At 44.0% G+C, this 22,530-nt stretch overlaps 3 protein-coding genes across 5 annotated transcripts; all 3 read left to right on the top strand.

Moving 5' to 3' along the window:
• The first annotated feature begins 1,852 nt into the window (after positions 1-1,852).
• On the top strand, positions 1,853-8,223 carry LOC310995494 (uncharacterized protein). Its single transcript, XM_083984565.1, has 6 exons — positions 1,853-1,987; positions 3,174-3,381; positions 4,016-4,428; positions 4,937-4,991; positions 5,134-5,902; positions 6,885-8,223. The coding sequence occupies exons 1-6, from the start codon at positions 1,862-1,864 to the stop codon at positions 7,666-7,668; spliced, it is 2,355 nt and encodes a 784-aa protein (XP_083840691.1). The 5' UTR covers positions 1,853-1,861; the 3' UTR covers positions 7,669-8,223.
• Positions 8,224-9,546: 1,323 nt separating this feature from the next.
• Positions 9,547-15,406, top strand: rnf168 (ring finger protein 168). Of its 3 annotated transcripts, none has more exons than XM_083985838.1 (8): positions 9,547-9,600; positions 10,729-10,951; positions 11,739-11,934; positions 12,437-12,507; positions 12,643-12,798; positions 13,108-13,166; positions 13,794-13,863; positions 14,163-15,406. In XM_083985838.1, exons 2-8 carry the CDS (start codon positions 10,784-10,786, stop codon positions 14,751-14,753), a joined length of 1,311 nt encoding a protein of 436 aa, XP_083841964.1. In that variant the 5' UTR covers positions 9,547-9,600; positions 10,729-10,783; the 3' UTR covers positions 14,754-15,406. The 3 variants fall into 3 exon arrangements, with proteins under 3 accessions (XP_083841964.1, XP_083841965.1, XP_083841963.1); XM_083985839.1 differs by having other exon boundaries at positions 9,576-9,761; positions 10,766-10,951; XM_083985837.1 differs by lacking the exon at positions 9,547-9,600 and adding an exon at positions 9,612-9,757.
• Positions 15,407-18,127: 2,721 nt separating this feature from the next.
• Positions 18,128-21,395, top strand: LOC310995299 (transmembrane 4 L6 family member 5). The gene is made up of 6 exons (XM_083984313.1): positions 18,128-18,145; positions 19,409-19,585; positions 19,714-19,782; positions 20,358-20,512; positions 20,640-20,832; positions 21,357-21,395. The coding sequence occupies exons 1-6, from the start codon at positions 18,143-18,145 to the stop codon at positions 21,378-21,380; spliced, it is 621 nt and encodes a 206-aa protein (XP_083840439.1). The 5' UTR covers positions 18,128-18,142; the 3' UTR covers positions 21,381-21,395.
• Positions 21,396-22,530: the final 1,135 nt, after the last annotated feature.

Raw genomic sequence — 22,530 nt, 5'->3', positions numbered from 1 at the left:
CTGATTGATTACCATGATGTCAAATCAAAGGTAATATGAGATTTAAGCAAAGCATTCTGGGATTTTATGATGAAACGTTTGTTATTAATGTAAATCAGCCTGGAGCCACACACAGACACACTGTGATCAATATACAGTTTGATCACAGTAGAGGATTTCAGTTCATTGTCTCATTAAATGTGAGATCAGCTGATCAGTCAATACTTGTTTCAGGTGGTTTTAAGGTCTTTGTGATGAACCTTCTTTAAAAGGTGGTAGATGGTGATGATAGACTATTGATAAACTCCAACCACAAACATCAGTTTTATTTGATCATTTTCCATATTTCAGCAACCTCACGTTAGGTGATATTTGACAGAAAAGTAAACTAACACCAGTTAATTTTATTTGACCATTTTGTGTCGTCATCATCCTCATCTCATCTTCATCACCTTCAACTGAAAGTATTTCCAGATTCATGATAGTGTGCACACTATGAGTGGGTCTCACCTGTACTTTCACCTGTCCAAGGGAGTCAATATGTTTGCATGTTTGCACTGTGAGAAACAGACGAGAGTCTTGATTTTTATTGAATCTGTCCAGAGAGAGAATTGAGTATAAATTTGGTTGTTGTGACTCTGTTTTCATCTTTATGGGACTTGATGACAGAAATAAATACATTTCTAATTAAACTGTGCTTGGTCGGCTCTTCTACAGCAGGTAACCCCGCAGGTGTGTTTAGACTGAGATCATCTCTGGGACCAAACTGACCAAACCATTACTGCTCATCACGTTCACACACCACATCGTTCAGGATTCAACCACCAAAGATACAATAATATTCAGTATCAAAACAAACAGTTGTACTGTAGCCTATCCATTCACTCCACACACACGCACACTCACATTAAGACCCTAACCCTACAATACTGTAGAAGAGGATACAATATAGAATACATAAGTGCTGTAAAAAAGGATTCAAGTGCATAATTGCAAATGTGCATGGCAGCAGTTATTGCACAGTCCGTGGCCTCAAAATTGCTGTGTTGTGGGGGAGGAAGGAGATTTGGGGAGCAAGAGTTCAGTTCCTGAACGGCCGAGGGACAGCGTGAGTAGCCTATGAGTGCGTCCACATAGTTACTGTACGAGTGAGCATGTGTAGGAATATGTTAATGTTTTTTTTCCTTTAGGTTGTAAGTACATATTATATATGTGAGTGTACATCTATATATTGCTCTTCTATTTTTTTCTTCTTCTTTTTTTTATTTACTCATTTAGCCTATTTATTTATCTCTTTGGCTTTGTGGGGAGTGGGGTTGATTAGTTGTTTTGTGTTCTGTAACCTGAAAAAAAAAGGCTATAAAAAAGTGCTTTAAAAAGATTCACATAGAAGTCAGAAGTAGCATAAATATTGTTGAAATTGCAAGTACTTTTTCCTCAAGAAATTTTAGGTTGCTCCTAACGTGTTCTGTAAAAGGAGGGTTCATTTTCATATTTAGAGTTATTGTTATGCTGTTACTTCACTGGTCTGGCCATGAGTTTTTGACACCCCTCCCTGCTCCACAGTCTCTCTCTCGGCCTGTGGGGGGCAGCAAGGGGCCGCGAGGACACGACCCCCTGTAAAACCCAGGAAGGAGAAGAGCCGCCGGCGGGGAACCGGATGTAAACCGAGTGAGTCAGCGGGCTAACATCTTGACCGTGTTTGTCAGACTTTCTCCTACGGTCCTACCGTCTCCGACACGCCCCTGAACCCCGGACTGGGACCGGACCGGCTGCCCTGAGTCCCGTTAAACCCTGCAGGCTGCAGCCAGCAGCGTGTTGCCCCGCAGTCTGTTGCCCCGGCCGGGTGAGTGAGTGAGTGAGTGAGCGGCGCGGAGCCAACATGGCGGCGGCGCTGGCAACTTTCTCCAGGCAGACGGAGCTGATCATGGAGGCGGCGGTGGAGGCTGTTGTCTCCGAGTGCGTCCAGAGGCTGGGGCAGCAGGGGACCGACGGCAAAGACACGCAGGTGAGGAGGACGTGTGGTAGAAACAGGCAGAGTCGGTTTACAGGAGGAGGAAGTTCATCTGACAGAGCGAAAGCTCCGGAGGAATATCCGCCGTCACTTCCTACTTCGGTTACAGCAGCAACAACAACAACATTATTCTGCTGCTCACACATTTGTTCCCTCTATGTCGGTTGCCACCGTGTGTTCAAACAAAAGCAACAAACAACTTCTTCTTTCTTTTTTTTCAACAAAATAAGAAGATGTCATGTGGAGATTTATGGTGCGTTCCAGGCAACCCGTAACTCGTATTTTTCCGACCTGTTCCTATGGTTACCCGTTAGAACGTCCAGTCAAACTCGTAACTTCCCACCTGTGAACTCGTACTAGATCGATCTACTCCCAGTTCCCAGTTAGTAACTCGTAACTTGCCTGGAACGCTACAAACTCGTAACTGGTGACTTGAAGTCGTGACTTACGGGTTAAAAAGCCTGCCTGGAACGCACCATTAGTCAAGGGAAACTCACGGAGCTCAGATAGTTGTACTGTACACAATCATATTGATCATAACATAATCATATTTATCTTAAAGTGAAGTGGCGATACGACTTCTGGTTTCTACCTTTCAGGATAAAGGACTTAGAAGAGTTTATTGTCATTGTACAATGGTGCAACGAAATCCTGTTGGTACTTCTGGGGCAATCCATCAGACAGAGCATCCACAAAGGACAAATAAGACCATAAAAGGACAAATAATACCAGCAGATTAAAATAAATAAAAATAAATAGCAACAATGTGAAAAGCAGTGAGACAGTGCTGTAATTAAACAGAAATGATATCGTAGGATCGATCATGGCTTCAAAGTTTTATTCTATGTATAAAATACTTTCTCCCACCACTGCCAACTCATCACCCAATTCTCTTTATTATTTCTCTCATCTTGACTGTTATTAGATATGACATTTACTCTGTAATTGGTAGTCTAGTTAATAAAACAGTTCCTGTTGTGTTCTTTTGAGGTGGAGACTGGAAATCCACTGAACTGAGAAGTCACAGCTTCTAACAGTAATCGTCAATTCAATAACATCGTCCTCACTTTAATCTCCAAACACTGTCTGACTCATTCAGCAAGTGAAACAATTCAGCTCCTTCAGCATTGCTTGCAATTTCTACTTTACCTTTATATACCTCATGTCCTATCTCCTACAGATTCAGCTGACTGCCGTCCTTCATGTCATGTCCAGAGAGGCTGTTCGTAAAATCTGCAGAGTTTTCAGAGAGCTGTACGTGAGTTTAGAGAAGGAAACTGAAGCCCTGAAGGAGGAAGTGAAACATCTGGAGTCTCAAATGAAGAACCAGAGCAGCTCAGCAGCCAGGAAGAACCAAGCTCAGACGCTTTATAAGATCAAACCAGCAGGTCAGTGGTCTAAACATCTCAGAGAACCTGGGTACATTGCAATGTGAGAAGGGAGAATATTTCTGAAATGTCAGTCAGAAATGTACAAGAAAATATGACTGACGATGTGAAAACACTGAAACACCGTAAACATTAAGTTAGATATTAATAAAGCAGAAGTAAGCGGAATATTTGTGTTAATATAAGTCCTAAATAGTTCTATCTTCCGACAGCAATCACTTATATAGAGTGTTTGGTCTGAAACACGGGTCTGTCAGTCACTCTGCTCTGCTGTAAGCCGAGGAGAAAACTTTTCTTGTATCCTACAAATTTTATCCAATGAGGAGAGAGAACGGCATAAAGGGGCGGTCCTCTCTGTGTGTGCAGCCAAGGGGTGCGCGTGAATGTGGTGACGTAGGGACGAGGGCGGGGACTGCTAACTCCATCGGCTGACAAGAAGTTAGCCAAAACCACCGGATGGCTTACTTCTGCTTTAATAAATATCCCTGAATAACGACACGGTGAAAACAGGTCTAATTAGTTTTTAACTTTACAAACTCCTGAAACTAAAAATGTTCCTGTACATCAACCTGAACATTTATCATTTGACATAAATTCTGTAACTGAATTTGACATAGTTATCTGAATCTTTCAGGTGGCCCCTCTACGTCACTGGACATCAACCAACCAGCTGCCAATCCTGCAGCTCTGGCCATGGCCATCCTCAGCTCCACCAAACCCACACACAAGTCCAGCAGCAGCCCGCAGGTCCCTCTGGTCATCATCAGCCAGCCGCTCCCCGGGCCGGCTGCAGAGCAGAGCAGCACCTGCACACAGATGTTGCAGGAGAAACCAGATCCTCCCCCTGATCCGGGTCCGCCTGACACTGAGGTCTTGGAATCGATCCAGACGTCCACAGACAACGACGGATCTCCAGATGCGATCCAGTCGTCCTCTCACATCACATCGCTCCTCGTGGTTAATGATCAGCCAACCAATGAGCTCACAGGTGTGTCGGTGACAGTCAGTGAGGACCCGCCCACAAACGAAGAAAAACCAGCTGTGAATGTAAGTCAGATTATTGATACTGGTCAATACTAAACACATAAAAGACGTGAATGTTAGGGGCTGTCAAACGATTAAAAAATTAAAAAACATTCATACACTTTGTATGCCATATCATTTTGTATGCATATCTCTCGTCTATGGGCTCTAGTTATTGCATATTGTCATATTTCTTTGTCCGTGGGTGTGTGTGAACCTTAAGAGATTTTACAAAGGTCACACAGGTCACGAATCCAATCCAAAAAAATCACATCAGCCACAGTGATCTGAAGTAAAAGGGTTCGTCACATCGTTGCCACAGTCGGACTTCAGCTGTCTGGGCTCCGACTGTGCTGCTGGGGGGAAAAATCAAATCCTGAATCACGAGTGTGAGATAAATAATGATTCAGTAATCGCTGGCTCATACTCTGTTAATCACATCTGTTACAGCTTCACTGACAAGGTGGCTCAGGTTGATAAAACAGACGGTGTCGGATCACAACAATAGAGTCACTGCTGTTTCTGTTTTCAGGAGTCGGGGATGAAGACGGAAACTGTTAAAGAGAAAGGAAAAGAGAGTCAACCAGGTGAGAGTCTGAGAGGACATTCAGATAAATATTATGTGAAGAACCTAAAGTGTTTTTGTTTATGATGTGTTTTGATTGATGATGATTTGATTATTCTTTCTTTGCCTTTCTATGTCTTTTGTAAACCCTGTTTTTTCTGCAGGTGTGAATGAGGAGGAGCAAAAGGAGGTGGAGAAGAGGAGGAGGAGGCGGGAGCTTTACAAAGAGAAGAGGTTTTTCTGTGAGCTCTGTAACAAAGGTTTCCATCAGAAGCACCAGCTGAGCAAACACCTGTCCTGTCACCTCAAACCGTTCCCCTGCAGCTCCTGCGACAAAGGTTTCTACAAGGCCAAGACTCTGCAGAAACACCTGCTCAGCCACCAGCTCCGGGAGGCTCAGGAGAACGACCCCGACAAGCTGCTCAGCTGCAACCAGTGCGACAGGAAGTTCAGGCTGCTGCGGCAGCTCCGAGTCCACCAGGCTTCTCACCGGCTGGAGAAGATGCCGCTCAAGTGCCACACCTGCGACCGCACCTTCACCTCCGCCAGCGCCCTCCGCTACCACGAGGTGTCGCACGCCAAAGTCAAGCCCTTTATGTGCGACGTGTGTGGGAAGAGCTTCACCAGGAAGAAGAGCCTCAGAGAGCACCAGACGGTCCACACCGGCGCCCGGCCGTACTCCTGCCCGACCTGCGGGAAGAGCTTCTCCACCACCAGCAACTTGCGCGTCCACAAGAGGTCGCACTCGGAGGAGCGGCCCTTCAAATGCAGCGAGTGCGACAAGGCCTTCAAGTGCAGGATGGGTCTGCTGCAGCACCAAGTGGTCCACACCGGAGCGAAGCCCTTCGTGTGTCAGACCTGTGGGCTCAGCTTCGGGCTCAAGTACAACTTCCAGAGACACCTGCGGCGCCACAACGGAGAGAAACCCTTCAGGTGATTACATTAACACACAACAATACAACAACTTAACTTTACTCTGCAGGTGGACAAGTGAACAGAGTGATGATGTGAGAGAAAAGCAGGTAGATCTTCATATTCATTCTGTTGTAAGGGGCTGTTCACATGAAGCGTCTACTGCGCACACAGGTCGATTTCTTTCCATGTAGACGCACATCAAGTGCACAAAGCAACTCGGTAGATGTGACATGCATGCAGCAAACGCACCGCATGTCATGTGTTAAGAATGAATAATTAATAATAATAAATCGGCTTTACCAACCTGCTTCTCAAGCAACAACATGCTACCTGGCAAGCAGCAGCCCAAACCCCCGGCCCAGCCCCCTGTTTAACCAAAAACTCTGTTTTCCTTCTCCACACATAAACGCGAAAATGGCGTTCTGCCCAGAATGTGTTTTTGGAAATATTATTTTTTTACGGACCAAAAAACACCATTTAGGTGTGGATGATAGAACAAAATGCATAGAAAAGTATTTGGTTTTGGCGTTTACATGTGGACAGGGCCTAGGTTTGACTGAGGCTCAAACATGTGACTCAGTCCTGTAATGTTTCCTCCTCCAACCGTCTTGATGCTCCCTGCTCTCATCGACCCGGAGCGAGCAGCTGATGGGCCTAAGGCCTGATCCAGATTTTTCAATCGGGGAGTCAGAGTCATGAACATCAGACCAGAGGGACCAGTTGTTCAAAGGGTTTTATGTGTTTCAAAATGATCCAATTTTGTTTTACTGAGGAAACAAAGATGCCAAAACAAATAACTACCGTATGTTGAAGACTTAAAATTGTAGGCTTCAAAGGTCTGATGTATTCGTTTCAGTCGAAGACTTTACTTACTCCTCCTGTAGGTGCATTTCTCTAATGGATCGATTGTTCGCAAGAATACAGTTTCACATTCTGTGAAATGAAATCTTTTTTTAATCCCTTCTCTAAACCCTCCTGTGCTTCTGTCTGTGTGTCTCAGGTGTGATAAGTGTGGGGAGGGCTTCACTGGGACCTGGGCCCTGAAGACCCACATGCTGGTTCACGGTGTGGAAAAGCCATTCATGTGCGATCTGTGCGGGAAGACGTTTTTCTACAACTGTCAGCTGCAGAAACACCAGCAGCTGGTTCATGATGACAAAGGGAAGAACGCAGGACTGGGGAAACGCAGACTGGGCGGGGCCAAACCCTTCAGCTGCAAAGTCTGTCTGAAGAGCTTCGGCAGCAGCTCCACCCTGAGGACGCACGAGAAGAGCCACGCAGAGAACAAGGAGTTCACCTGCGACACCTGTGGAAAGTCCTTCCACCTGCGACACCTGTACCTGTACCACATGAGGCAGCACAGCGGCGACCGGCCGTACGTCTGCGGTGTTTGTCAGAAAGCTTTCCTGCTCTCGTCCCAACTGAAGCAGCACCAGCTGCTGCACACCGGAGTCAAGCCGCACAGGTGCGAGCAGTGTGGGAAGGAGTTCAGGACGCCACAGAACTACCACCGCCACCAGCTGGTTCACACCGGAGAGAAGCCCTACCAGTGCGTGGTGTGCAGTAAGAAGTTCAGGCAGTCCAACCAGCTCAAGTCTCACATGCAGATCCACACCGGCGTGAAGCTGTACTCCTGCAGCCGCTGCAGCCAGGGCTTCTCCGACTCCAGGCAGCTCAAGAAACACTGCTGTGGAGACGACTCTGTGGACACAGTCGACTCCTGCAGCAAGAGCATTAAACCCCAGGAGGAGTTCCCCTGGACGCAGGAGTTCACAAACCAGTAACACCTGAAATCTGTATCAGAAATCAATGAGGATCAAAGTCATAAAAGATCAGCTGAGATCATGAGGTTCTGCCCCTCTTCTGTTTTTAGAGGAGAAATGTTCAGGTCAACATCAGCCTCATGTCTTTGATCAGCGCAGTGTCTGTAGTTTAGTAGTTCAGCTTGGCTTCAAGACTGAAAACATCTGAACCACAGTCCGTGGTTTGAAGAAAACTTATTGCTGGAACTTTGTCTTGGTTAACAACAGTTTCCCCTCAGTACTTAATGCACAGATGTGATGTGTGTCACATGTGTCAGCCCCGGCTGGAAAATACAGTTATATTTTGCGCATCTTGTTTTTATGAATAAATCTGTGGTTTCACCCTGATCCTCATCATACACTAAGCTGAACAGTTGCTGTGTTTTGCTGAAACTCTGTAAGAAACGGAAATGATTGACACTTGGGACCTCATTTCATTCATGAAGAAGTAAACAAAGATTTTTTGTACTGAGTCTTAGAGACATTCTGTGAGAATATAAGTGAAAGCAGCCGAGCTGCAGCCTGGACTCGACTGATCCACTCGGACTCGACTGATCCACTCAGTCCCGACTGATTCTTCAGACCAACACTAGACTAGAGGGTGTAGCTGATGATGGGGATTATTTGACAACACTTCATCAGAGTGAAGCAGCAGTTCATACATCATTCAGTTACTGTAGAAATAATTGTGTCACGTTTGTGCCCCCCCCCCTCTCCCGGTATTTTCTAAATTATATGAAATGTTGAATGGCAGGTTCTGCCCCACAATGACTGAAAAATAAAGCTGAGTTGTGTTGCATTGATAATCACCTATTAGTCACTCTTTTCTCATGTGTTTATTCTGTCCAGAAAATGAAAGAAAGATTAATGGTTTTAAAAGGGCTAAAAGCTGTAGAAATGTGACAAAGGCAAAAACGAACAAACAAACAAACATTGAAAATCCTGTGTAAGTCTAACAGTTGAAGAGTTGGAAAACTTGAATTGATTCATTAAGGCTACACAAAAACAAATCATGTAACAGAGAGCAAAAATCAAAGCTGCAGTCTGAGGCTCCATCATAGTTATAAGTTTTCTGTCAACATGGGAATCAAACCCACGACCTCAACACCGGGAGTCACACATTGTACAGACAGCTAGTCAGACAGACACATGATCATCTCTCTGAGCACTGACATTAAGGCGCTGTGAACTTCTCTGTGTGTGTGTTGGACTCTTGGTGAACTGAAAAGTCAGTCAGTCAATCAACTGGTTTGAATCTTGTGTGTGTGATATCAAATGCCCCCCCACCTTCCCAAAACTGTACATTTTAATACTTGAATGCTTTTTGTTGCACAAAGTATTATGAGCTGTGGGGGAATGCTTTCACAATAAATACTGGTTTCAGTATGATTTATTGTTTTCAATCCAATGTGATTTTTAAGCTCTGAAGCTTTGAAGTGGGCTCTTTTTCACAATGACATCCTAAATAACACAACAACACAACCGAACCACAAGGTAAACGGTTGTAAGTTTACCGGTAATAACAAAATACAAAACACAGCTTTCTTGTTCTCACAGCCCAGAGTGGAAGTGGCAACTTTATTTTGTTAATTCCTATGAATAATCTACAGACAAAACAGGGAAAAGGCACAGAACATTTGGTACAAAGGGTCGAACATGAGTTATGGGAAAGAAATTGGGTCATCCTAATATGAAACAAAAAACAAAACAAAAAAGAGCACAAAGGAGCAAGGCCTAAACTTATTATATGAGCAAAGACTCACAAACATGCATGGACTACTGCGAAAATTCAGTGCCACATGACGCGGAAGTAAACAGGAAGCTGGGAACAGACCATCCGCCGTGTGCGCACTGCGCAGGCGCTGCAGCAGCATTCACGCGGGGGATCTGCTGCTGCTAATGGGTTAACACCAGGTAAACACAAGTAGCCTCGGACCAGCCTGAGCCTCCGCCCGTCCGTCAGTCCGGAGGCTTTGTTAACGTGAAGCGCCGCGGTGTCACCGAGCCTGTCGGAGGGAGCTGTGACTCGTTAGCCGTGTCGCGTGGGCCTCCGGGTGTTGTTGTTGTCACGGTGAGTCGTTGTCTGACCGTTATTAGCCCGCAGCTAACGTTAGCATCACGGAGCCTCGGTGAGTTTCAGGGAGACGGGACGGGAAGCCGTGTTACTCCAGGTCTGGGACAGGCCTGCTGCTGTGGAGGGAGGTGTAAACGGACTGTAGCAGCTTTAGCCCTGTTAGCTGCTGCAGGCGGACTGAAAAATATGGGTTGCTAGAGACGTGAAACGGTTTGTCAGTCTCCTTTCACTTCAGCAGAAACTGAAGTTAACCTGACCCGAAGTTCGTTATGAGTTCACCGTGTTACCATGGTGATTCACTATGGTCAGAAATGAACCAAAAGAAGCTAAAGGAGTCGAAACAGAGTTAAACCTGGTGTTACTCTAACCTCAAATCACGCTACTTCACACTGCAGGCCTCAGGTGTGGTGATGATGTTTCCAAACCATCACATTACCACCAGCTAAAGTTAATACAAAGATCTTGTGTTTATAAAACACACAACTCCACATGTAACAGACTCCACAGCTGTTCACTAGACTAGACTTACACCTGGACAGGTGTCAGCTGACTGCTCCCCCCAACCCCTCATGTTGTTATTGTGTTGTATCTTTGTTGGTCCAGAGCTGTGTGGTGAGGATGCTTTCATTATGCCCCTTAGTGTAAAGATTATTTCACACTGGACAAAGTAAAAACAAACAAAAAAGATGTATTTTAGTTTTAATCAAATTTTTCAATCCAATCCAGTTTTTGTTCTTCTGTAACAAAGACAGTATGTATGGTCTCTATTCTGCTCCCTGATGCTGCTGTTAAATCACTGTTATGTTTGTATTTGTAATGTTGAACAGAAACTCATCTGCTGGCGATGGGATGTTTCAAAACTCACACACACACACACGCCAGCAAAATGTTGGTGTAAAAACGGTGCAAGTTGACAACAACCTGAGGTTTTGATTGAATGTTGTTTCTGATGCGGTCTTCCCCTCCAGGCTGAGTGGAGGCCCCAGTCCTCTTGGCAGAGCTGAGACCGATCTGAGGAGTGCAATGACGCCACCGGTGTCAGGCAGGGAGGTGGAGTCCACCTCTGTGTCAGAAAGAGAGGGAAAGGGGAGGAGAAAAGGTCCACTGACTCTGGACGACTGTCGTTGTCCCGTGTGTCTGGAGATCTTTCTGGAGCCGGTTACACTTCCCTGTACACACACCTTCTGCAAGGTAACACTGACCGAAACCTTTTGCATGAACACAAACACTAACAACCTAAACAATGTGCCTGCTAATCTCGGATTTTGATCACAACAGACTCCCTATCTGAGCCTGGGTCTGACACTGTTACACTAACACCAGCCAGTTAGTCTCGATATTTATGCCTGAGTAGTGATTTGGATTTTGCAGTAATCTGTGGTCTTCTTGTCACTCTACCAAATTGTGTATGGAGTCCTGAATACTGATCATTTAAACTAAATTTAATGCAAATCAGTGAGGCCAGACACCAAAGAGCACTGTCGTAGCCGTTTGTCAAGACAAATAAAAGTTTCAAATCATAAAAATCAAAGGGCCACTGTTGCACCATGGGTTGTGGTGTACTTGGATGGGAAAAACATTATGTCCAAACAGATGTCCAATTTGAACAAAAAATGTGGTTTATTCATCAGAAAAGCGAGAAAACAAAGAGAATTCCTGTGCCTCTCCCGCTCTGGTAAACAAACATTTGCCCACCCAGGTGCATGCTGGTCCCTTACCATGAGCCTACCTGTATAATCTCAGGTGCCCCCCTAACATGCCCAAATGAAACAAAACACAAATAACAAGAAACACCTAAACTAAACAAATAATAAACTGACAGAAATCTAATCATAATGAAATCAAACAAATTGATTCAGAATAATCAAAACTAAATACTAACTACACAAAACACTAAACTAAACAGCACTAAATACTAACAATAAATAAATGGCTCCAACCAGCACTGTAACTGTATCATCTGTCTTTGTTATCTCAGGGCTGTTTCCTGGAGACGGTGGACAAAACCACCCTGTGCTGTCCCATGTGCAGGAAGAGAGTTTCCACCTGGGCTCGACTGAACAGCAAGAATAACACTCTGGTCAACCAGCAGCTGTGGAGACAGATCCAGACCTGCTTCCCCACGCAGTGTGAACGCCGCCTCGCAGGGCAAGACAGCGAGGACGACTCAGGAGGTACATCCCATAATACTGACAGTCTGTCTGTAGGAGTTTGCATGATTCACAAAGTCATTTCAGTCATATCAGTTTTGCTTCTATCTAAAGGTGCGTTCACACCGGACCTTTTATTTTTGTCGCTGCCGCTCGTATCGCTCCTTTGTCATCAGTCTGTCGGCCGCTCAGCTGCAATCGCTAGTCAATTGCTTTTATGACATCATTCAAGCGATTCCAGTGAATTTCACCTCGCTTGGAGGCAAAAAAAAAAAAGCTCGCTTGGGGGCGCTCTTTCCTTCCCGTTTGTATTGGTCCAGCATGGCTGACATTGTACCTGTTGCCGATGTCCACTGCCATGTCTCTCTGTATCCAGATGTTTACGAACGTCAAGCCGGTTTTGCTCTTCCGGACCGGTGGAGTTGTGTTACGTTTCCATGGTTTCAGTAGTTGTCATAGTTAGGTGCTGTGTATTGAGCTGATCACTGAGGTGTGTGTGTGTGTGTGTGTGTGTGTGTGTGTGTAGTTTCAGGTTGTTTTCCCATAGTGAGTCAGCCTGGAGAAGTGAGACAGGAATACGAGGATCAAATCGTCAAAGTAAGTTGATCCTGTACACAAACATCATCAGAGAGAATCAGGTGTAAAGGTTTCAGCTTTCTGTCCCAGTCTTTGATCCATCAACACAATCATCAGATAAATTAACTGTGTGTGTGTGTGTCCGTGTGTCCTCAGCTGACAGAGGAGAGGCGGGTGCTGGACGAGGAGGAGACGAGGACCAGCGAGGAGTACATCCAGAGACTTTTGGCTGAGGAGGAGGCGCTGATGCGGGAGGAGAGGAGGAGGAAGGAGGAGGACGAGAGGCTGGCCATCCTGCTCAGCAACCAGCTGGTCAGTTCAGGCTTTGTTTTTATTCTGAAAGTACGACATCACAATGACACCATGTTTTAATGAATGAACTCGTTGACAGAGGACAGGTGTGTAAACTGCCCTGCCTCTGTGGTTCACTTCACCTTCTTCCTCATGTTGCCTCTAGAAACATTAAAGCAAAGGTTGAAATGATTGGTGGTCGAAAAAATCAAATGACTGACAGAGTTTTTCATATTTTCTTTTACTGTTATAACGTTGTCGTCCTTAATGTCATCAGTTTTAATCTCATCACTCCCTCCTCATGCTGGTTTTATTCTTTCCCTCCTGCAGAACTCTGCTGAAGCGACTCCAGTCAAGAAGAAGGAGGTTGCCCCGGGACAAATTGAGAAGTAGGTTGACTTCAGAGCCTGATGCAAGTTCACTGATTGAGTTGGACTGCAGACATGTAGCTTATATCTTCAGTTTTCACGTGTGATATAATCCATTAAGGTGCAGACTAACAGTAGTAATTGGCCCAATGAAATATGTAGAGGATAGTGTCTTTGGATGGGTCCTTGTAAACAAACTGTAGTGGTTTAGTCGTGTGTGTTCACCTGAGTCCACAGAGGATGAAGAAACACTGTAGGATCCTCATGACGTGTGACGTCTCGGTCATTTAACTCCCATAGGCAACACATGATGTGTCCCACTGTATCTGAAGCAGTGGGAGGGAGAACCAGTGAGGTTGAACTCATTTTCCTGGTTATACATCACCTGATGTGTCCCGGCTCAGTCTTATTTCCCACCTCCATTGATGTTTTGCTGTATTTCTTGTATTTAACTGTAGCTGAGTAATATGACGTGATCAGCAGGGATGCATGTAGACTTGGCAGACAAACTGAGTGAAACTAAAACTGTAGCTGTAGAGACTGTTATTGCCACTGGTTCTGTTTCTCCTGGTCTAATTCATTTGAAGCCATAGCTCTCTGAGTTTGGCTGATGAGATGATGGTTGTGTTTATTGTGCGTGTGTTTCAGGTTCTTGTGTCCTCTTCCATCTAAAACCAACTCATGCTGCAGCTCGAATTCCAGCTCCATCGCCAACAAGGTCGGTTTAATTGAAGCGTTATTGAGCTGAAGCTTTGATTAAACTAAATTATTCATTTGACTTAAGATCATTTGATTGTTCCTTCGATGATGATTGACCACTAACCACAGTGATAGTAATATTTAAATGATGATACAAACTGACTGGCATTTCTACTGATGTATGATAAACCTGGTTTGATGTCTAGCATCCATAGTTTTCATTGACTGTAGATGAAACTGTTGACACTGATTCAGACCTTTGTAGGACAGAGACTTCTTTTAAAAAACCACCGCTGACTCTTCATCCTGATGTTTCAGGAGAACATCCTCTCTCAGCGGGAGCTTCCAGACCGTCACCTGGACTCCGTAGAGGATCAGACTCCGAGGAGTCAGGTGGTGGGAAACGGAGGTCCTTCATCCACCTGCACCAAGAGGAAGAGCTGCGTGCTGGAGTCCACGGAGGAGGAGGAGGAGGAGGTGGTGGTGGTCACCAAACGAGGGTGTCACTCTCTTCCTTCCTCCTCCTCCTCCTCCTCTCTGGAGGATGGATGCATCCTGCAGAGGAGGTCTGAGTGGGAGACGGAGCTGAGCAGACGACAGCAGCAGCAGGAGGAGGAGGACCGGCGGTTCGCTCTGCTCCTCCAGAAGGAGCTGAACGAGGAGGAGAAGCAGAGAGCAACCAACCGACAGAAAGGAACCGCCGACGCCTACCTGCTCCGCCAGAACCGAGTAGGGAAGGGGGAGACCAGCTCCAAAACCCCCAAGCGACGGTCGGCCAAGACCTCCAGTGCCTCCAGCTCCTCGCCTCCTTCAAAGCCCACAAAGACTCCTTCGTCCTCCTCCAGCTCCGGCAGCAGAGGCAGCAAACAGATCACGCTGACTGAGATGTTCACCAGCCTGAGCAGCTGAGCCCGTCACACTCAGTCTCTGTTTCACCTCCTCATTTAATCTCCTTCTCTCATGGGGTGAATAAAATCTGAGGAAATTTCGTGTTAAGTTCTGACAGAAATCTTCTTTTCTCTGTCCTGCTTTCATTTCACTGTTTGGAGACACTATGTGGACATAGAACATGTTGAGTTGGCCCGTCGCTGCAACCTGTTATGGTTCTTCAGGTTTTTTTTTTTTTTGGTTTTTTTTAAGTCAGAAACATTAGAAACCAATCAGAGGCCTTATGTGACACCTTCATCATCTCATCTAATTCAACCAATATTCAGTCCAAAGTCCGTCAAGCTGCTGATCCAGCCTCCACCTGGTTACCAGATGTTGATCCAGCTGCAGGGACGTGTGTGTGGCTGCTTCCAAACCTCATCATGTCATCAGTGCCGTTGCAGACTTGGTTGATGTATTATAAGCCAGAGTGAATCTTTGCACACCGTTTTCTTCAGTTCTTACAGATTAAAGTTCTGCTCACTAACATCAGTGTTCACAAGGACGTGCACATCTGTCATTTAACATTAAGCGTGTCAACATGAACATGTAAGTAATGATACATGGATTCATGTGAACACAGCTGTTCAGGACCTGAGATTATCCTCAACTGTAGTTTTACAAATACCAATGAAATAAACAACATGAAACACAGTGGTTGAGTGTGTGGTCGGTTCATCGTCTGCTGGATCATTTCAGATCTTCAACACCAGTCACAAACATTTGAACAGAGAGCAGCAACAGCAAAATCCACTGTTCAGACACTCGTTCCTTATCTGTAGATTTCTCAGTTGAAGATGATCATGGATCTGTGGGCTAAAAATACGGCTAGTTTCAGTTTTTCTCCTTCAGTTTCGGCTCATTTCTTGAAACAAATTACATTTTCAAAACTCTTGAGATCATTTGGCAAAACAGTCTTACAGTTCAGCACAACACACTTGCAAGCTCATATCTCTCCTAAAACAATTCACTCATGTCAGAACTAAATTTCTTTCTCATATAAATAGTCAGTGCCCCCAAAATACATCGTCCCTTTGGCATTGTGTGAGCACTGCAAGTCAAAATGTTTAGGTGTTTTGTCACTATGGCAGAGGACCATTGAAATATCCCTCATGTCCTCTCAGTCTCAGCCCAGTGCTTCATTGACAGTGGTGACTGCACTAGTTTTTGTGCATAAAACTGAAAAAAAGAGAAGATTTTACGATAAGATTAGCCTCCAATATTTGACATCACACATTGCACTCATACTGCCAAGGAAATTGTAACCATTTTTATTCACACATAAAGTAACTTCCATACATCAGAGTAAAAATGTATACAGCATAATATAAACCTGAAATAATCAGTTTATCAAATGTTCCAAGAGATTCGTATATGGTAATCATGGTATTATGTTCTTGACTCATTTTGACAATTGAACAGACTATTGTCCATGTGATGACTTTAGATAAACAAGATCTTTTCACTTGGAAATTGTGCTAAATGTAGGCTACCTGTACTTAATCATATGCAAAGAGGTAGTAAGACATTTGCAATTTGATGAAATGAATGAGAAATTCAATTCTGTAGTCAACAGTTGCCAAATGGTTTGGAGGTTTCTCCTTGTTGTTTTGAGAATGTAATTTATGTTTTTCAAGAAATGAGCCAAACCAATGGAGAAAACCTGTAACACGGGGTGGGGAGTGCCCTGATGTGTTTCTCTCTGAGCCCCTCCCTCTAAGATAAAGAGGCGTGGTTGCAGGAGTGAGTGAGGGGTGTGGTGATAGATGACATGGGGGCATCAGCTGAGGTACCACAGGCCACATCTGGACTTCACTGTGGGACAAGCCCATCAACACCTGAGCAAAACATGGAGCCATGCAGCACAACAAGATAAAATACAACAAATCTCAACATGAATAACAGTAACAGTGGCGATGCATGGATTTTTCGTTTCAGTATCACACTCGGGTTTCTGTGGTTTCTTTGAGCTTCTGTGACTGACACACGTGAAGCTCTTCAAACCACCGTCCTCGTGGATTAGTCGTCATGGCTCTGACTGTGCTGCGGTCCAGGAGACGTCCTGTGACTCTTTTCATTTCTGACAGCGTGGGACTGTGGCATGTTGTGGACGACACGAGCCAACACACAGTGACTCACAGCGCCTTAAATAAGACCTGTCGTTTTTAGAAGAACTGAAAATAGAGAAAAAACATGAAGTGAACAGATGTGAGTCAGTCCACAGTCAGAGGTCACCGGTTCTGTGTCATCATCATCATCATTATCATCATCATCATCATCCAGGGTCTGGATCCATGAAGTAACACCTTCAGACACAACCACATGGTTTTCTCAGTGTGATCACGTTGCATGATGGTATATATTGCTTGGTTGGTGGTCATCAGTTGTTCACTACTTCTCATGGTGCATCGTGGGATCCTACATAGGATAATTACCCCATGTATGCAGTCTAAATGTGATTGAGGATTAACTTCATTTATGTTTCATTGTCCAATTATATGACGATGCCAGGCAGCTTTTATTTCAGAAAATGCAGAGTGTGAAGCTGAGTTGTTTTGGACTGATGATGAGGTTAGGTTGGAACGTAAGCTACTTCCATAAAAGGTGCTTCGAAATTAAGGAAGAATGAATTATTGTGTGAATTCTACTTGGAATGTACAGTCTATGTGGTTTGGTTTGGTTTGGTTTGGTTTGGTTTGGTTTGGTTTGTACTCTGCTGATTATGTTTGCTGGCAATGAGTATGAAATCTGTGTCTTGTAAGCCCTTATAGACTGGGCACCTTTACTGGTGTATGACACATCAATTCAATTCAATTCAATTCATACACTGGGACAGCACTATAGACTGACTGTGCAGTTGTAATCCAGCAGCTGTCTCCAGTCTCACTGACCTGTGACATTTGTCTTCAGGTGGTGATGTGGCTTTAAGTATCAGTGAACCACTTCAACCTGCAGCTCTGGAAACAACAACAAACTTTTTATCATTTGGGGTCCAAACCCCAGGGTGCTGGGTACGAAACATACAATACGCCACCTATTGCTTTTTCTGTGATTTTCCCTTTGTGTGGTGTTACTGCAGCGGTGCTGGTGGTCTTCCCCTCAGATACCTCAGACAGACGACATGTCCACCAGCAGTTGTTGGGCTAAATATTTTTCATGTTTTTGTTTTTTTATCCTACAGGCCTGACATGTGAAGAAGCACCTCAAGGCAGACTAGAGCCAACCATCTGACCTGTCTGCACAGCCACGGTGGTTCCCGTTTCCATATATGGCAGCATGTGTGTCAGTGCCTCTGTGTGACAAGTTTATAAATGTTTGTTCCTCAGACTGAGTGTGAATTGGACCAGCAGATTGTTCAGAACCGGCTCTTCATGGTGAGTGAACTGTTTTTATTCTCAGGCTCATTCTGCAGAGCAGCATATGATTGATTTACTGACAGAGACTCAATATGAGAGTCACATGTCTTATACATTCACATGATGCCTTTTTTTTCTTTAGCGTTCACTGTTTTCATGCATTGTTTGTGATCATTTTCAATTTAAAGTGGCAATTACTTATGATGCTTAATCAGGTTAAAATCTTGATACCATCAGCAGAAGTTAGATGACATCTGAATCAAACACCTGATCACAGAGTTAAGAACAGAAGCTGTCATGTTGCTCTACTTTAATTAAATCCACAGAGCTTCTTAAATTTCTTTCTTAAATATTCTAAAATTTTGGTTTTCTGTTTGTTTGTTTTTTACACGTGTATGTAAACAAAAGGTGATTGTTTGTCTACTAATACCACTTGTAAAATGAATTGTCCAAATGGTTGCTGAATTTATATTGTAAAAGTGAATGTGAGGAAATAATTAAAAAAAAGAAATTGAAAAAAAAAAAAAAAAAAATCCACAGAGCTCAGTCTTTCCCACAGCAGCTGGTTCAGATTCACAGGTTCAGATTTTTGTCATTTTCAGAGGCTGATCACTGAGACAAAAAGCAGCCAGAACATAAAGTTTAATCAAAGTGTCAAATAATCAAATTAGATCAAATCAGTTTTAATCAAATTATTGTCATCACTGAATTGTAACCTCAGAGATTAGAGGGTATAAACAGCCACACAGATAGGCTATACACAATACAAAGTATGTGAACCATGTGTTATAGGATGTTACACACTATTGATCAAAATATAAAGAACCAACAGCAGAGCCCAGAGGAACTCCAGCATTACTAATGTCATATCCCTGTGTCCTGTTTGATCACGTGTCAATCAACCACCACAAGCTGCTCAGAGGTACGCTACGGAGGCTAATGGGATTTCTTGGTTTCCTTCATTAAACTCATCAAATACACAATCCAACAACTCCAAAACGCTCTGGTGGACAAGTTGTGACCTGCACATTCACCACGCTATGAGATCATAACAGAACCTTACGAGACGGAGTTGTTTTCGAGGCAAATGCAGAGACTACTTGCTGAAAAACAGCCCCCGACGGGAACGCGCATCAGCGGTTTTGCATGAATTTACCTCGAAAACAACTCCGTCTCATAACGTTCCAAAATGTTGAACTATCTCTTTAACACCAATGCTTGTCTAAACACTGATGAAGATCTCCTCCTCATTAACCTGTTCAACTCTTCACTTCCCGACAGATGTGTGTCTCAAGGTGTCTGATGTGTGTTGGCGTGTCTCTGATTCCCATGGCGATCGTCTGCATGGTGTCCAACATCCTGCTCTTGATTCCTGGGCTGAACATCCACTTCCTGCTGGAGGGTCACGTGACCAGAGAGGCCACTTGGGCCACAGGCCTGTGGGGCTCCGGCTTCCTGGTACATACACGTGTGTCATGTGAAGTGTGTGTGACTCATGTTGCTCATATACGTCCTCCAAACTGTATCTGTGTGTTGTTCCTCTGAGGTTGAGTCAGGTTCTACGCTGACTTCCTGTTTTCTTTCAGGTTTTACTGGGAGCACGAGCATTTGTCCAGAGCAGCAAAACCAGAGGTTGCTGTGCCTTCAGGTCCCAGGTGAGCCGAACTCCACTCACTCAGACTGACGGTCACTTCACATCAGAACAGTGGTCGCTGTGATTTGTTGATTAAACCGCAGCAGCTGGGGAATTGTGTTCGGGATAATACAGATGTTGTGTCAGTCCTGCAGTTCTGTGATGATCAGGCACAGCCTAACTGTTCTTCTGATCCAACCAGCCATTCATTCTGATAACAACGGTTAATAGGTGCAATAAGCTTAATAAATTACCCCACAACAACCCAGTGTCATTACAAAACCTGTTTACAGGTGTTGTGTCAGGTGTTACAGATGTTTCTCTTTATCACAGATTGAGTCAAGTGTTACAGCCGTTTCCTGGGTTACAGATCTTATGTTAGACACACCTCTTCACTCAGGTGTTACACATGTTTTCTGCGTGTGCAGATGCTGTGTCAAGTATTACAGATGTTTTTTGTTTTTTTACTGCATCCAGATAGTGTGTGACGTGTTACAGATTTTTTCACTGCATCCAGATGTTTTGTCAGGTGTTCTGGGTGTTTTATGTATTTCCACATGTTGTGACAGGTGTTACAGATGTTTTCTTGGTTTCCAGATGTTTTGTCAGGGAGCATATTCCTGCGTGTGTCTGCTGGCTGCAGGGACCTGTTGTTTGGTCAGTGCTACTGGTCTCACTCAGGGCCCCCTTTGTCTGTATAACTCCACCACGGGTCCAGCTTGGGGGGTCCCACTGAGACCTACTGCTGACAGGTGAGAGACACACACACACACACACACACACACACACACACACACACACACACACAGATTCATGAATTCATCCAGATGTGTTGAGTCCCTGCTGAATCTCTGTGTCTGGTCTCTGCTGGTCCTTCAGTCCCTCAGGATATCTGTACAATCGGACTCTATGGTCTGGGGTCTGTCTGCAGCCCCACGCTGTGGTTGAGTGGAACGTAGTTCTGTTCAGTGTGATGGGCGCAGCCAGCGCTCTGCAGGCCGTCATCTGTGCAGCGAACATCCTCAACTCGCTGCTGGGACTGATCCTGGGTCAGGGATTCTGCCACAACAAGGTCAGTGAGCTCGTACACATCTGTCTCTGTGTGGACTTACTGTGCTACAGGTCTGTGAGGGTCCAGGTGTGGTTTTAGAGTTCAGAGTAGAGTTCAGAATAAGGTCCAAATTAGAGATGGATCAAGAGTCCAGATTAAAGTTATGTACAGAGTTCAGAGTTGTGTCCAGACAAGAGTTGGATCTAGGAAACAGATTACAGTTATCTTTAGGACAGTGAGGTGCTCAGTCAGTCAGTCAGTCAGTCAGTCAGTCAGTCAGTCAGTCAGTCAGTCAGTCAGTCAGTCAGTCAGCCCAGTTTATTTACAAAACATTTAAAATACAGATACAGTTCAAGATCTCCAGCAAGATAATTTTTTTTGTATAATGGGACTCCCCAGACGCTGGTTGTTTGTGTCAGTGTAAAGTGTATTTTGTTATTGTCTGTGTCCCCAGAGGTTCCTTCAAATGTTACAGATGTTTTGCTGCTATGTTATGCAGCTGTGTAGACGTGTTTTTTAAGTGTGTGTGTCTGTGTGTGTTGCAGGTCAGTCCAGTTTCAGTTGCCTGAACAACGACATCAGCTGTGGCAAAATTTCTTCATAAATGCTTTATTCTGGTGGGTTTCCATGAAGGTCTCAACTCATTGTTGAAGCCGACATGTTTTAGTTTGAAAAGCACTGATGCACTTTAAACACTGACTCTAAATAATGTGAAACTACCTGACCTCATATTTAATATTTAGTGCAGCCGCCACTGAGACGACATTTAGAAAGGACTTATTATATAAATCAGATTGAGAGCACTATCATGGTTATTTATATTGTTTAAAAGTAAATTATCATTATGATTGTTGTTTTGTTTGTTTGTTCGAAAAATCTGTTTATTGTTGTCATATTTCTATTTCAAACTGTGCTAAATAATAAAACTGCGGTAAACTAAAACTAAACTAAACTTATGAATTGGTGTGAGAAAGAAAGAAAGAAAGAAAGAAAGAAAGAAAGAAAGAAAAATAATAAAAAAGCAGCAATCATCAAAATCACCAGTATTCACCTAATTTGCAGATATAAGTATATTCATGCTACGATTCCTGCAAGTTGGGCTCAACTCAGGAGTCCCAGTTTGTGAAATAAGGTTGTCGAAGTGAGTGAGCAAAGGCGTCCAAACCTTATTGAATTTGTCCTTATTACCTCTAATGACTGGCTTCTCAGCCTCTACGTGCACAACACATTTACCGACATCAAGGAAAACACAACAACACAAGGTCACCAACATATCAGTCATTATTATTATTATTATTATTATTATTATTATTATTATTATTATTATTATTATTATTATTATTATTATTACTATGGAATGAATGCAACGATGTAACGAAAATAATAAAGTACTTCTGATCTGAACAGTGAGCAGTGGGTTTGTTATGTGTCACTGAAACAGTCACAGTGTGAGACTTGTGTGCTTTCAAAAAAGTCAGCAGCTACTGTTAGGTAGTGTAGCTGTAGTGTTGGTGGATTTAACAGCTCTGTGCTGAGCAGGTGACAGATGGAAAGAAGCCCTGAGGGGTTAGGGAAGAATATTTTTTTTATCATGCAATTATATTATAAAGTCAAATTGTCAGGAAAAAAAAAGTTCAAGTTCAAGTTCAAAAAAGTATAGACACTTCAACAAACATGACTTCATCCATATCAACAAAATACAGATGAACACGTTCAAGC

Source organism: Trachurus trachurus (assembly GCF_905171665.1).
Source record: "Trachurus trachurus genome assembly, chromosome: 13".
Lineage (NCBI taxonomy): Eukaryota > Metazoa > Chordata > Actinopteri > Carangiformes > Carangidae > Trachurus > Trachurus trachurus.
The sequence above is the reverse complement of the archived record's forward strand: the minus strand, read 5'-3'. Positions and strand labels throughout refer to the sequence as shown.